The 16,192-nt window shown below is 40.8% G+C and overlaps 1 protein-coding gene across 6 annotated transcripts in view; it reads left to right on the top strand.

The window, feature by feature from the left end:
- lrch1 (leucine-rich repeats and calponin homology (CH) domain containing 1) overlaps positions 1-16,192 on the top strand; it is a 133,244-nt gene that overhangs the window by 38,272 nt on the left and 78,780 nt on the right. For all 6 annotated transcript variants that reach the window (XR_013547908.1, XR_013547907.1, XR_013547910.1 and 3 more), the window contains exons 2-5: positions 6,475-6,619; positions 12,052-12,178; positions 15,391-15,496; positions 15,596-15,732. Coding sequence is in view for 2 of the 6 variants with exons in the window: in XM_078409347.1 (XP_078265473.1) it covers positions 6,475-6,619; positions 12,052-12,178; positions 15,391-15,496; positions 15,596-15,732 (515 nt within the window). In the remaining 4 variants the exon portion in view is untranslated. The remainder of the gene's footprint in view (positions 1-6,474; positions 6,620-12,051; positions 12,179-15,390; positions 15,497-15,595; positions 15,733-16,192) is intronic.

The raw sequence follows: 16,192 nt of genomic DNA on the forward strand, positions 1-16,192 counted from the left end.
CATGGTTTGTGGTTTATTGTGCAAAAATCTCAAGTAATTTATCTGAGGATTTTCAATTTAATTTATAGTGGGAATAGTCTAAATATCTGAAGTTGATGAGTTGTGTTCTTTGGTTAAAAGAAGCCCACTTAGATTCAATGTGCCATGTTTAGGATTATGAGGAAGTAGACGTGGAAACATTATCAATAATGTTGATAGATTAAGAGTGGTAAATAATTTCCAATTTATGTTATTCATTGATAAATACTTTAGGCATTTACTGTTATAACTGTACAAAATAAGCTAATGACTGGGCATGGAACCTTAAAGTCTTCTGTGTGAAGTTTTGTCATAGACATTTTGGAAATCAAATTACACAGTCTCATTATCCACCAATCCAGTTTGTTCCAAAAATTCTAATCACTGATGTGAGACTGTGCCACATTCAATTTTTGGCTATCTGATAAATCTGAATTTGGGCAAACGCTCATTTTGGCCATACAAAATTTTCGCAGGGACACAAGGAACTGCAAATGCTGGAATTTTGAACAAAACACAAAGTGCTGGAGTGACTCAGCGGGTCAGGCAGATTTGTGGAGGAAATGAACAGATGATTTTTGAGGTCAGAATCCTTCCTCAGACTCGGGAGAAAGGAGGGAGTGGGACAAAAATATTTCCCAGCTATGGAGGGGGATTTGTATCAGGAAATGAAATGGAATGACTTTTAATCAATTCTTTCTCCAGTGCCATAAATATAGATAGTTATCGGTAATGTGTATGTGTACCTTTCCATACTATTCCACTACTTTTATATTGAACTGTCAGTTTGCATTGTGAATGGTGCCATAAGGTTTTGTTTAACAATGCTTTGGCAGATTAGCACCTAGAGGCTGTGCCTTTCCTTGGAGATTTCCTGATGCTTTTAAATCATTGATGTAGAACTCCTATCTAATCTGTCTGATCCCTTTAACCTACTGAAAAGGTAAACTCAAAAATTAGCTCGATGTAGAGTGGAGCGACTGAGATTATATAAAATATTAATTTTACAAGCTTAAACAGTCATTTGCAGTAACCAGTTCAGAAAGGATTACATCTTAGCTTTGCAAATATGCTTGTACACTTACTTTTCAGTGTGTGGGTGCTATAAAGCAATGAAATAACATTTTGGGAGCAGGCTATTCAAGACACAATAAATCCTCTGAGCAGTGGAAGTGTGAATTGTATTTCATTCTGTGAAAACAGAACTAGTTTTCATTAGGAAATTATGGAATTTCCTGCACTCTGTAGGTTCAATTCCGCTGTCACCCATTTTCTGTGAATGGCGTTGCCTTCCCATTTTTGGAATTGGCCAAATCTGATGTGATCAATTACACCTCAAGTTGCATGAGAAAGTGCCATCGGCTGAAGAGTGATAGGTGGGAATGGAAGATTGGACAAGGGAATTATGAAGTGAGTGGCCTCTGCGAAAGGGGAGGAGAGTGGATGATGTGATTGGTGATGGGGTCATGTTTGGGAAGGGTGTAAATTGTGAAGGACAAAACATTGACCTGCAGAAGACCCCGAACACCAGAGAGAAGGGAATCGGCAACAACGGATGTGAGGAGCAAGGCTGGTAGGAGAATGAACCGGGGTCTGGGCTTCTGCGCCCTCAACGTTGACTACTAGAGGCACTCCCGGGACACAAAGGTGGACGGGTGAAGAGAGGGACATTAGTCGCTGGTTGATTCAGACATCTAGGGAAGCTGACGGCTCGCCTGGATCAGGCAGGTTTCGTAAGACCTAGAGCGCAGACTGGACTTGGCGTGTCTTGCATGTGGCCTCATTGGACTATTTCTGTCCACTTTGCTACTCAAAGATTGTGCTTAGATATGGCAATACTTTACTGAACTGTATACAAGAAACAAATTTCACTGTGTTTGCACGTGCCAATAAAGCACCAATGAAACTGATTAAGATTGGAAGATTGCATGCTGCATGTGAGGATGCTAAAGAAGATAAGAGCCCATGGTATTAGAGGGAAGATATTCGCATGGATAGAAGCTTGGCTGAATGGCAGAAGGCAAAGTGGGAATAAAGGAGGCTTTCTCTGGTTGGCTGCCATGACTAGTGTTCCACAGGGGGTCAGTGCTGGTGCCGCTACTCTTTATGTTGTATATCAATGTTTTGGATGATGGAATTGAAGGTCAAGTTTGCAGATGATATGAAGATAGGTGATGGGGCAGGGAGCATAGATAAAGCAGGGACTCTGCAGAAAGATTTGGATAAGTTGGGAGAGCGGGCAAAGAAGTGGAAAATGGAATACATTGTGGAGCCATGCATTTTGGTAATAGGAATAAAGGCATAGACTATTTTCTAAATGGGGAGAGCATTCAGAAATCGGAGGTGCTAAGGGACTTGGGTGTGCTGGTGCAGGATTCCCAAAAGTTAAATATGTGTATAAATATGATACTGGGACATAGAAGCGTGACATAGACACCCATAAATTAATTGTTGTAAAAACCAATGCAAACACATTTATTTACAGGTTTGGCAACCATCTGACTCTATAAAAAAGAAAGTAGATAGTTCCACAACCGCAAGTAGTTTTTTCAGGTAATTTAAAATTTACCACACAAGTGTTAACGTACGTAACATGGTGTCTCAATGGCATTTGATTGCAAAGGTAGAACTTCTTTTTTCTAATTCATTAAAGTCTAGTTATACATTGTATGCGTGGCGGTCCACAATGAAATTGGACAGTAAACCAATTTATTTACCGTCAGGACATTTGACAGGTAGATTGGAGGCGACAGTTTGACAGCGTGGGAATTTTCATGATGTTTTTGGCCTCCGCCATTACATGTAAAGTGGGCTCCAAACCCAGATATTCAACCCAGAAACCAGATATACATCTCCCTTACATTTTCAAAGAATGCCCACACACTTTTCACAAAAATCCATGTAACCACTTCTAAATTTTTTTTTTTTTAATACAGCTATTAGTAAACTGGAGGTAAATTCAGTTTATTCCTTGTTACAGTGATGCTTGGTTTTTAAATAACCCATACAAGGTGTTATAGTTCAAAACTCTCAAGTACTTACCGACTTGTCAGTGATTTCAGCGAAAATTAGGACGCCGGAGAAGCATTGACAGCGTGGGAATTTTCGCGATGTTTTAGAAGACGCTGTAATCTCGACCTGACTCGCCTAGTATTTCCCCCAAAATACATTAAAAATACAAAAAATCTTACCTTTCAAAACGTAGTCAAGATGGTGTCCGATGGGCTGCGTAAATGCTTTCATTAGGAAGATAGCGCTGGACAATTGAACGTCTCCTGTACGTAACCAGCAGACGCTCCGAAGACACGAAGGGTCATCAGGCTGCAGCACCGTCAGCAGAAAACTGACAAACTACACTTACCTGCGGGTTCTCTCATGACAGCAATGTAAATGTTTTTATAAGTTGACAGATCCACCAGACAAGAAAACAGCGGGTTAATGATGCCTGCTTATGGGTCCACTTGGTTTAATAAGAAGATAGAAACAAGAAAGGAACAAGAGTAATACATCATTCTTTTGCAGAAGGCAAAGCCCATCATCACCCTCTCCTTTGCCCTTACAGGGAGGGAGGGTGGAGGGAAAAAAATTACTGAAGGGCCTGTTTCTACGCTGTATCTGTAAAGTAAACTAGTGTGTGAACGGGTGATCGCTGGTCGGCGCAGACTCGGTGGGGCAAAAGGCCTGTTTCTGCGCTGTATCTCTAAAGTCTCATGTTTTAGACATCTCTGCGAATGTATTTTTACCGTCATATTTTTGCCGTCATATTTTTGCACATCAATTCGGTCTTTCTTCAGCCCCCAGGGAAATCAAGTCTAGCCTTTCCAGTCTGTCTTCATAACTGAAACACTTATCCTTGGCAACTGGTGGATTCCCTGGTGAATCTCCTCTGTACCCTCTTCAGGGCAGTCACATCTTTCTGTAGTGTGGTGACCAGAGTGCATGCAATACTCCAGCTGTCCTTACCTTTCACCCTTTAGAGAACCGAATGGCTCTGAACTCTTACTATTTCACATTTAGCTCACTCCCACTTGCTGCACCCCACTCACTCTGCTCCTTTCCCCTCCTATGTGTTCATCTCCTACCCCTCTCTTCTCCGACTCTTCATTTCCCATTTGTATCTCCTTTCCTCTTCCACCCATATCCCTCTCTACATTGTTATATTCCATTCTTCGCCTTTCCTTGCCTGACAGCCTTTTGGCTCCTTTCCATCTCTAGCTTTTGCTATTTATTGTACCCATCTACCAATCAAACCCCCCTCACCCGATGTCAAGCCTTCATGTCAGGCTTTGTCAACTTGCCAAGTTTTTTCCCAGCTTCCCCGCCCCCAGTCAGCCAGATGAAGGCTATAAGAAATTTGTTTCCAGGTTTCTAGGGTATTTCTTACTGTTTCTTCCTTTTATTTTCTGGAGACTTACTGCATTCAGTGTCTCTTGTGTCTTCATTGTTAAAGCCTTAGGATTTCAACCACTGAAGTGAAACACTGCCATCCTTAGCCATCGGCAATTGATTTACATAATGTGTGTATTGCTGGAATGGCCGGCTTTTATTGCTCATGTATGTCCTCTTGAGAAAGTGGAGGTAAGCTATCTTCCTACTCCACTGCAATCCATTTGGTGAAGGCACTGCTCTGTAACAGTATAGTGATTTAAACCCAGCAATAAGTCAGGATGTGTGACTTGGGAGGGGAACTTGCAGAGGCTGTCTCCTTCCTTTCAGCTGATGCACTAATATTAGGCACCAGTTTGCTGAACATTTTAATGACATTTGCATTTAAGAAGTAAGTTAGATATTTTGGTTTAATCTGAAATAAAAACAGGATTCTAATTAAAATCCAATTTAATTTGTGTTTTTTTCCATCCTTAATTGTGGGCAATTGATTGCACCTAATAATAAGAGGAACTAACAAGGAAATGAACATGAATTCTGTGGAGCTAGCTCTAATTGTTTAAAACAGATTGCTTCACACTTTTCCAAGTCTCTCACACTATGCATGTGTACTGGAGCAGTAAAAAAATCCATCCACAATGCCTCCCAGATTATTTCCCATTTATTTCCCATTTATCAGACTGCAGGAAACTGGCTGCCTCACAGTATGCCTCGTCCACTAAAGGGTTCTGTTTAAATCAGGATGTGCCGTGCCAGAGGCAAACTATTGTGTTGTCTACTTTGAAGTTTTCATGAAAACAGGGCTGTGTGGCTTTTTGATTATTATGGTGGCAGAATTTTAAATGTCAAAAATTGCTCAGTTTTGGAGGAATAATGTGTCTCTTGTAACAGTACCAAAAGCAAAATAATGTGAGAAGCATCGGAGAGAAACAGAGAATTAATGTATGGATGAGTTTTCATCAGCACTAGAGAGTGTGAGCAACCAAACATGCTTTGCAAGTAAGGGGTTACAGAGGAAGCAGGGAGGAGAAAACAAAGGTAATGTCTGTGATGGGGTGGAGACTAAAGGGCCTGTCCCACTTAGGCGATTTTTTTTAGGCGACTGCCGGCGACCGTCATAGTCGTAGCAGGTCACCGAAAAACCAGTGACTGGACCCCCCCACAACAATGTCTACGACAAGCTACAACAACCTACCCCTTAAACCCATGCCAAAATCTAAAATTAACTAAGAGGCATTCTCATGTGAGCAGATATCACAGAGCTGGAGAATGTAATAAGAGTTTTTACAGGAACTAGGCAGATGGATAGATGTGAGGAGCTGTTCACCTAAAATGGATATTGATTACTAACCTATCCCTGAGATGGAAAGAAGAAAGTCAAGAAAAGGAAAGCACGAGTGAAAGATGGACCATGTGAAAGTGAGAATAGGATGGAAATTGGAAGCAAACGGGATGAAGGTTTTCAGGTCTGTATGAGACCAAGAGATTTACCTATATTTTGGAACAAGGTGTGAGGGAGGAAACTTTAGTAGAACTAAATCCCACAGAGACATGAAAAATTGGACGTACAGGAAATGAATAGAATTAACAGGAAGTTCATTGTGAGAAGGAGTTCAGTCAGCCAAAGGAGGGTGTTGGGGGAGATGTCTGGCGTAGTTATAGAAGGATTGGACATCTGTAAATGAAAATAAGTTAGCTAGATTTTGTAAAGTGGCAGAGGGTGTGAGCAAAGTTATGGGTGTAAGTTTGAAGAAACCAGTTACAAGAAGATAAAATAGTCAAGCTAAGTATAAACAAATTTTGTGTTGCAAGAAACTGAAATGATGGGCCTTCCAGGCTAGCCCTATTTGTGGTGAGCAAGAATATGTAGGTTGTCCATTGATGAGGGACAATGAGGCTGAAGGTTGAAACTATGAAGATCTTCAGATTAAATTAGATCAGATGGTCTTGGAGGTTATAGAATAGTGTGCACTGTTGGTGGATTGGCTGACACATCGTGGATACTTTGTGGCAAAATAATAGACAACACTATAACTTTGTTCTAAATGGTGCATTTTGTTTCCTTGGCAGATCTGTCGAAGAACAGACTGAATGAAGTTCCGCTGGAAGTGGGCCACTTTATCTCCCTGGAGACATTGAACCTGTATCACAACTGCATCAAAGTCATTCCTGATACAGTCATCAATCTGCAGGCATTGACTCATTTAAACTTGAGGTGAGCCTAATGATTAGACTGTATGTGAACAATCTGTGGTGTGAGCACACATTCACATTCAGAATCACAGTCATAGAGTATGCTGCCTGTTGTACCTACATTAATCCCATTTACCCGCATTAAGTCTGTAGTCTATGCCTTGGGATTCAAGTATTTGTCCAAATGCTCCTTAAATGCCAATAGAGTATCTGCCTCCACCACCACCAGACAGCACATTTCATATTGCAAACACGCTGTGTGAAAACCTTCCCTCTCAGATTCCTTCTAAACCTCCTACCTCTCTCTTTAAACCTATGCCCTCTTGTTTTATATAAATTAAGTTGGGGATTATTAGGATGGATAGTAAAAATCCATCTCCCATGCTGAGAAAAGGGTAATTTCTATCTCCACTACTTACCCCTGTGGTAATATTGTAAACCTTCAGTGTCCTGTGTCTGGGGGGAAAAAAGACCAGTTTGATCAGTCTCTCTTTATAATCGTTATGCTTTCAATTCAGGCAACATCCTGGTGAATCTCCTTTACACCTTGTCATAGAGTTATGCAACATGGAAGCAAACCCTTTGGCTCAATGCCAACCAAGATTATCAGAGCTAGTCCCATTTGCCTGCATTAGGATAATAACCCTCTAATTCGTTCCAATCCATGTAACTGAACATCTTTTAAACATTGTAATCGTTCCTGCCTCCGAGTTCCTTTGGCAGTTCATTTCATATACCGACCACCCTCTGTGTGAAAAAGTTACCTCAGATCCCATTTAAATCTTTCTCTTCACTCCTTACCCTCTGCCCTCTAATTTTAGACTCTCCTACCCTGGGGGACAGAACCATCCACCTTATCTATGCCCCTTGTGATTTTATAAAACAATGCCGTCACGGCCTTCCTGTGGTCGCAACTAGAACTGCACATTAGTTCTCCTGTTCTAACCACTGTTTTATAAACCTGCAACATACCATGACACAATGCTGGTCATTCACTCTGTTGGAACTGATGTAATCAATTTTTACCTAAAAATCAGTTCTTATTTCCATGGAGTTGATGAGGTCAGGAGGCGACATGGTTGAGGTGGATAAAATTATGAGGTATATATACTATGGAATATATAAAAGGAACTGCAGAAAGTCTTTTCCCTTATGAGAGGTGAATAAATGAGGGAACATAAATTTAGGGCAAAGTGTAAAAGATTTAGAGAGGATCTGAGGGGGGCCATTATCATCCAGTGAGAGGTGAGCATCTGGATTTGCCTGCCGGGAGCGTGGTGACAGCAGAATGCCTCTAAAATGTCAGGAAGAGCACTTGAATCACCAGTGCAGAGAATTTCAAGGCCAAATTCTGGAAGTTGGGATTAATATAGGTGGGTGCCTTTTGGTTGGCTTGGATCTGGGTGGTCAAATGGCTTGTTTCCTTGCTGTACGACTCTATGATGAATTGCTAGATACTCTTTTATTACTAGAACCATTCTGTGCCAATCCCCTTTTACTCTCAATATTATTATCTTCAGTTAAGTTAATTGGAGAAAATCCGATGATGACAGACCTGTTTCTTTGTGATGAATGAAACAGCTTAAATATCAGCTGGGAAAACAGAACAACCAACATCAGCTTGCTGAATGAAACAAAAACATCAAGCATCGAAGCCTTCGTCATCAAGAACCAACTAAGATGGAGCGGTCATGTTGTTCGGATGGAAGACGAGCATCTACCAAAGCAAGCCTTCTACTCCTAGTTTAAAGAAGGCAAATGTAAGAGGCGGACAAAAGAAGAGATTCAAAGACGCTTTAAAAGCCAGCATGAAGAAATGGGAAATCGACATCGAAAATTGGGAAACCAATGCCAAGGACAGGAAACTCTGGCGAAGCATCATCCAAAAAGGAACAGCGACCTCCGAAGTCATCATATGTGCAGAATTATAAGAAAAGAGAAACGGAAAGAGAGGCAGTAACAACCAAAGCCCGATCTGACATCTGGAATTACCTGCCCTGAATGCCAAAGAACTTTCAAAGCCAGGATTAGACTCGTAAGCCACCTGGGAATTCATAAAAACAACAGAACATAGACCATCATCCTCGACCTCGAGGGATAGCCACGACGACTTTGTAACTACAAAGTGCCTTGTGTAAAAACTGAAGATAAAAAAAGTTATTGAGTTTTCTGCAAAGAAAATATAAAATTCTCGTGGTTTCAGTTTTGGAATTCTTCTAACCAGTTATCTTTCCAAATTGTCAGGTGAAATTGACGGTAATGCCAGGTGAATCTTTGTGTCCCTAACGTCACCCTTGTGGGAATCAAGTATATGTGAATTTCACGTAAAAGCATTCCCACTTGCAAGCTGGTCTATTCTGGAAATTCCAGTTATGTCAGCTGACTGGCCTATTTCTTGAGCAACAAGAATTTCTCTGAAGGACTGGAACATTGCGAAAGCTCATTCAGGAAAACTTTGAGACATGAGTATAGGAGCAAAGAGGTCCTTCTGCAGTTGTACAGGGCCCTAGTGAGACCGCACCTGGAGTACTGTGTGCTGTTTTGGTCTCCAAATTTGAAGAAGGATATTCTTGCTATTGAGGACGTGCAGCGTAGGTTTACTAGGTTAATTCCTGGAATGGCGGGACTATCATATGTTGAAAGACTGGAGCGACTAGGCTTGTATACACTGGAATTTAGAAGGATGAGAGGGGATCTTATTAAACCTATAAGATTATTAAGGGGTTGGACACGTTAGAGGCAGGAAACATGTTCCCAATGTTGGGGAAGTCCAGAACCAGGGGCCACAGTTTAAGAATAAGGGGTAGGCCATTTAGAACTGAGATGAGGAAAAACTTTTTCAGTCAGAGAGTTGTGAATCTGTGGAATTCTCTGCCTCAGAAGGCAGTGGAGGCCAATTCTCTGAATGCATTCAAGAGAGAGCTGGATAGAGCTCTTAAGGATAGCGGAGTCAGGAGGTATGGGGAGAAGGCAGGAACGGGGTACTGATTGAGAATGATCAGCCATGATCACATTGAATGGCGGTGCTGGCTCGAAGGGCCGAATGGCCTCCTCCTGCACCTATTGTCTATTGTCTATGAGAATGCAGATTCGGGAATCTGGAGCAACAGACAATCTGCTGGGAGAACTCAGTTGGTTGAGCAGCATCTGTTGGGGGGGGTGGGGAGAAAGGGATTGTCAACATTTTAAGTCAAACCCCTTAATCAGGACTCCGTGTTCCTTCAGCAGATTGTTTGTTGGTTCAGGAAAAGTTTTAATAGCTCAATAACCCTGTGCAAAGGACCAAATATTTGTAACAATGTGACTGCTTGAATGGCTTTAACAAGATCTTTGCAGCTAAATGTTTTCTACTCCTTCCTGCTATGGTGTATTTAACTTGATAATTTGATGGCAAAGAATGGGGAGCATTCAGACTTCAAATTTAATAGCCTAAAACCAATAGCAATCCACAGGGAAGAGAGTGATGGTGCACTAGCACTTAATGATGGCACAAGCTGTGAATGCCCATGTTGAGTAGGCTCCCTGCTGCATGTGTACAATGACTGCTGGAAGTTTTATTAAAGCTATTTGTTAACCAGTTTGTTAACTAAGGGGCACAGGAACATCATGGCTAGGTTACTATGCCAGTATCCAGGAGTCTGGAGGAGGTCTATTTCCATCATAGACTGTAGGGGAATTCAAATTCCAGTTACTAAATAAATCTAATATGAAACACTGGTATCGGTTCTGATGACCATAGAATGGCTGGATCTTCATGAATACTCATCGCTTCTGGGCTGCCCTCGGAGTAGAGGTTGGCTTGCTATCACTCTAATTTGTGTATTTTAAGGTGACTGATGAGGCTTATATGGGACCGCCGGACTCTTCCATCGTGATAGGAAACTTGTTAGTTAGGGGGACAGACTGGAGATTTGGTGACAGCAACAAGACTCCAGGATGGTGTGTGCCTCCCTGGTGTCAGGGTCCAGGATGTCTACGAGCGGTTGCAGAACATTCTCAAGGGGGAGGGCAAGCAGCCAGAAGTTGTTGTGCAGATTAGCATAATAACATGGGTAGGAAAAGGGTTGAGGTCTGGCAAGGTGAATATAAAGTGTTAGGCAGAAGATTAATAAGAAGGACCCTGAGGTTAGTTATCTCCCAATTATCTCTGGTGTCACTTGCTAGTGAAGGTAGGAATAGGAAAATAGGACAGATGAATGCCTGGCTTAAGAATTGGTGCAGGGAGCAGGGTTTCAGAATTTTACACCATTGGGTCTCTTCTGGGGCAGAGATGACCTGTACTGGAGAGACAGGTTTCATCTGATCTGGAGGGGATCAATATGCTTCCAGGAAGGTTCACTCGTGCTACTCAGGAGGATTTAAACTAGAGAGGTGAGGCGTGGGTCATAGAAGTAGGTCAAAAACTAGGAGGAGTGATGGGAACGTAGAGGTTAGGATAGTAAGTCTCAAAGGAAGGACAGGCAGGGAAAGGTGAAGGTACATGGTGACGCTGATGGGCTGAAGAGCATTTATTTTGATGCAAGAAGTATTGTGCAAAAGCAGATGAACTTAGAGCCTGGATCAGAGCATGGGACTGTGGTGTTGTAGCCATTGCAGAAACGTGGTTGCGAGAGGAACACGATTGGCAGTTCAATATTCCGGGGTTTCGATGTTTCAAACATGATCCAGAGGGCAGCATAAGAGGTAGAGGAGTTGCGATATTAATTAGGGAGATTGTCACCGAGGTACCCAGAGAGAACATACTGGAGGGTTCGTCCACTGAGGTGATTTGGGTCGAGCTTAGAAGTAAGAAAGGTGTATTGATGAGACATGCACAAAAATATAAAAACAGTTATTCTGCCACAATTCACAGTGCAGTTTAATTGCATGTGATGGCTGCCAACTGTCTTTCTTTCCTTCTGTGCTGTGTCCCCAAGAATTAGTTGCAAGTTAGAACTGGATATGAGTTAAGACATTCTTTTTTTTGGTTGTATAAGAGTAAAGGGAAAGTGTGCTACAGATTCAAGTTACATGAGACATGGAAAAGTTCCATCCTGGGCAGTGAAATGGATGCTTCAAATAAAACTCATTGTTTCATCTTTAAATAGTTCTATATTTTGTATTGTGTTTATGCCTTTGGCTGCAACTTAAGACAGTTCTAAACTTACGTGAAATGATGGCCTACGAATAAAAGTGAGAAGGCAAGATATTTAACACATGGATTTATTTTTAGAACTAGTTTTACAGTTTTGACAGAAGGCGATAGTTCCATTGAAAGCAAATCTATTAAACGAATGAGGCTAAATTAAGATTTGTAATAAAATTATTTGCAATAAGACTGTTTGCAATAAGATCAATTATTTATTTATTAATAATTATTTATTGAGGTAATTATTAAAACAATAATTGCATTTCAAGTGAAAGATATTCTGAAATGTCACTATTGATTCAAACGATATGCCCTATTTTTTCCAGTCGAAATCAACTTTCTACATTGCCATTGTGTATCTGTGCCCTTCCTCTTAAAGTGTTGGTGGTCAGTAACAATAAGCTGGTATCGCTTCCAGACGATATTGGACAGTTGAAGTGTTTAATGGAACTGGTATGTATTCCTTTATTGTAAAGTCCATCTAACTATATTCTTTTGAGCTTCCCAGCATCTGTTCTTTTTAATACTTTTTGTCCATTTTAACAATGTGAGCCAAAATGCAATAATTAGCACACTTGAGGTAAATTTCTTGTAAGAATAAAATGTAATTGTCAACATTCTTAGTAATAGATTAACATTGATTATAAATGTGAACAGACTGATGCAAACTGTTTCAAATATTTCAGGCACTTGATACCCCCAGGACAACATTCCCATTTGGATAAATGCAGGTGTTTTTCTGGAAGGTTTGGCAATGAGTATCCAGATTGTGTTCCATTGCTCCCTTTCACTGACTAAGAATTCAAAAGATTATATGAAAAACATGGAGAGTCCAAGCAAGATGAAAGATGCTCCATAAATTTGAGTTCCTAAGAAAGACAGACAGGGGAGGAAACTGGAATGGATCTTGATTTCAATGCATAATGTAAGAGTTGGAGAGAATTATCAGTAAAAGACCAATCAGTCTGTCCTGCTGAGTTACTCCATCTTTGGTTTAAACCAGCATCTGCAGTTCCTTCCTACACCAAAGATCAATAAAGTTGGGCAAAGTTACAGTGAGGGGCAGAGAGAGAAAGTGAGTGCACTAAAGAGATAAGAAGTAAGAGAAAGTTTCTTTTTGGCCAGTTCATGATTGCAAGGAACCTGTTCCTTCTCTCCAGATATGCTGCCAGTCCCGCTGAGTTACTCCAGCTTCTTGTGTCTATCTTCGGTTTAAATCATGCAGTTGCTTCTTACATATTTTAGGTAGGTCTTTACTCCCATTCCAAGCAGTGAGCAGTTTTCAACTTGGACAGACCTGAACTTCATGGAAAGAGGAATAAAAATTACTTAGAGTTAAAAGGGGAACTGGGGTTCTTGGAGGTAGCTTCAGCAATGAATGATATAAAATATAGCATTTTTAGCATTTTCCACAATCTCAAAGTAGAGTAATGTGCAGTTAATAAATACCTTTGGAACTCAGACATTGCCACAATGAAGAAGATTACAGATGTATATTTTTGCTCAGCAAAGTCCCATGAAGAGCCAGGAAATAAAGATTTGGTTAAACTATTTAAGGAATCAGCATGGACAGATCCCCTTTACTGTGCTGAGATGTCAGCTTTGATTTTGAGCTAGGGTCTCTGATTTGGCTCAGAATCCAAGAACTTGAATGATTGATCCAAGCCTGTATGATGAGTTTAAGGTAGGTGGAAACAATGAAACAGAAATGTAGATGAAAGAAGGATTATTAGGTTAGAGTGGAACTTTTGTGTAGATTTTACAAAAATATTGAACTTGCATACAGGTCAACTCATCATCTTCCTTGTTCGTGTATTATGATAACTACAATATATTGTGAATGAAGTTTGTGGTCCAAGCAAATCAATGTTCCGTGACAGTTCCATTCCATTCCAATGATCTGAATTTCAAACCTTCGCTAGGAGTTGAAATGGAATGCTAAATACCATGTCATTCAAAGAAAGAATGCGATGTGTGTTTTGGTATGTCAGTATTCATTTCAGCAGAAGAGATATCTGTACACATTTTCTTGCCACAACTGCTGATCGCAAATTGTGCTGCTCTTGTTTCTTGGGGTAAGATGGAAGCTGAAAAATGAAGAGAAAAAAAATCAACAATCTTTAGGTTTAGGTTTGCAATCTCAGCACCACATCCATGGTTGCCCTCCAGTTTCAGTTCAAGGCAAAGGCTAGGTTTTGTTTAAGGAAACAGGGTGAAGCAAGAGTGTGGTATTAGGGGAGGAAATTTGGGATGCAGTGAGTGATAGGAAACTTGAATAGGATACGGTGCAGTCAAAGTTACATAGCTAGAAAATATATACGTATTTCAAGGGAGATGACAAGGAACAGGAAAACAATCAGAGGATAAGATAGATAAATGGATCCAGGAGGCACATTGTCGACACATCCAAATGTCACAAAAAATAACACTTTTGAATGAGAGAATATAAGATTTAAAACAGGTTATTCGACCTCTTGTGCCTGCTCCATCATAAAATAAGGTCATGGATGAAATAAGCAAGGGAACATTTTTTGGGGGGGTGGGGGGAAGACAAGATAGAATACATATGTAGTATTAAACAGGAAATTCAAGGATTTAGGAGACTTGTAAATGTAAAGAGAAAGTAGAAGTTAATCCAAATGCAAGGAAGCCATTGAGATTTTGTATTCAATAAATGGAATACAAATCCTCAAAAGTTGTGCTAATCCTGTTCTTATCATTTGCTTGAACTGCAGTTAAATTATATTCAGTCTGAGAGCCCAACTTTGCAAGGAGATCAAGGATTTTGAATGCTACACTAAACATTTTTAAAGAAACATGATTGGAGCTTTGATAGTGTCAAGATACTGGAAGGAGAAGAGTGTTTTCGATAATTGAATGGTTTCAAGACGTCTAGGAATTGAGTTCCATGCTTACGTTCTGTGCCACCATAAGGAATCTTTGGACTTATAGACCCCCCCCCCCAGCTACAAAAAACAAAATGCATCACCTCACTCTTACATGATTAGATTCCATCGGCCATTGCTCTGCCCAATTTACCAGCTCATCAGTATTGTTCCGAAGCCTAAGACTACCCTCCTCTCAATCAATAACAGTAGCTGGCAGCACAGTGGCGCAGTTGGTAGAGCCACTGCCTCACAGTGGCAGAGACCCAGGTTCAGTCCTGACCTCGGGATGCTGTCTGTGGACTTTGCATGTTCTCCTTATAACTGTGTGGGGGTGCTCTGGTTTCCGCTCACATCCAAAAGACTCATGGGTTTGTTGGTTATTTGGCCTCTGTAAAAAATGCCCCTAGTGCGTAAAGGGTGGATGACAAAGTGGGATAACATGGAACTATTGTGAACAGGTTGTCGGCATGGACCCGGTGGGCCGAGAAGCCTATTTTCATGCTTTATCTCTAAACTAAACTGATGAAACACCACTGATTTTCATATCATCTGCAAATTTAATATAAAATGCCTTGTGATTTTTCTCAATCCTCTCTGCCAGTGATTTTTTTTGTGAATGCACTTTGCCCTCATAATTTCTTGTTTAAGCATCCCTCTGTCCCCCGGCACCTGATACTCACTGCACCATCCCCTGCAGTGGCACAAAGCTCTGTATACATTCGTATAAGTAGTTCGGAAACTCTCATAATAACTTTGTTTTTGCTTTTTAACATTCAGGACGTGAGTTGTAATGAAATTACAACTTTGCCACAACGGATGGGACAACTTCAGTCGCTCAGAGAGTTGAACGTCAGACGAAATTATCTGCAGATTTTGCCAGAGGGTGAAGCTGTTTTTGAATTTCTTAATATCTTGCTATTTCCACACGAAACAGTGAAATAATTCAAGTAAATACTGAAGCACTTCATTTTTTCCCCTGCAGAGTTAGCAGACCTCCCTCTTGTGAAATTAGACTTTTCCTGTAATAAGATTGTATCGATACCAATCTGCTACAGAAACATGAAGCATCTGCAGATTATACAAATGGATAATAATCCACTGCAGTCTCCGCCAGCACAGGTCAGTCATTTACTAAAAGATATCCAATGCCATCTTAAAAATGCCCTTTCAGGTGCCTTGAAGGTAGATTCAATGTAAACCACTGATGAGACTGCTAATTGTTCATATGGAATAAAAACATAGCACGCCAGGCAATATACCTGGAGAAACTAGTAAATTAACTTTATAAGGTGAATGAGTTGTCATCAGAATAGAGAAAACTTAGACATCAAACATGATTTTTGCAAGGAAGGAGAAGGGTGAAAAAAAAGAGTGGTGCAGCAGTAGAGTTGTTGCCTTACAGCGCCAGAGCCCCAGGCTTAATCCTGACCTCTGGTGCTGTCTGTGTGGGTTTTCTCTGGGTGTTCCTGTTTCCTCCCACATCCTAAAGATGTGTGGATTTGTAGGTTAATTAGCTTCTGTGATAAATGGTCCCTACTGTGTAGAGTATATTAGTAATCGCTGCTCGGCGTGTACTCGG

This window comes from Rhinoraja longicauda, chromosome 12 (genome assembly GCF_053455715.1).
Source record: "Rhinoraja longicauda isolate Sanriku21f chromosome 12, sRhiLon1.1, whole genome shotgun sequence".
In the NCBI taxonomy this organism is placed as follows: Eukaryota; Metazoa; Chordata; class Chondrichthyes; order Rajiformes; family Arhynchobatidae; genus Rhinoraja; species Rhinoraja longicauda.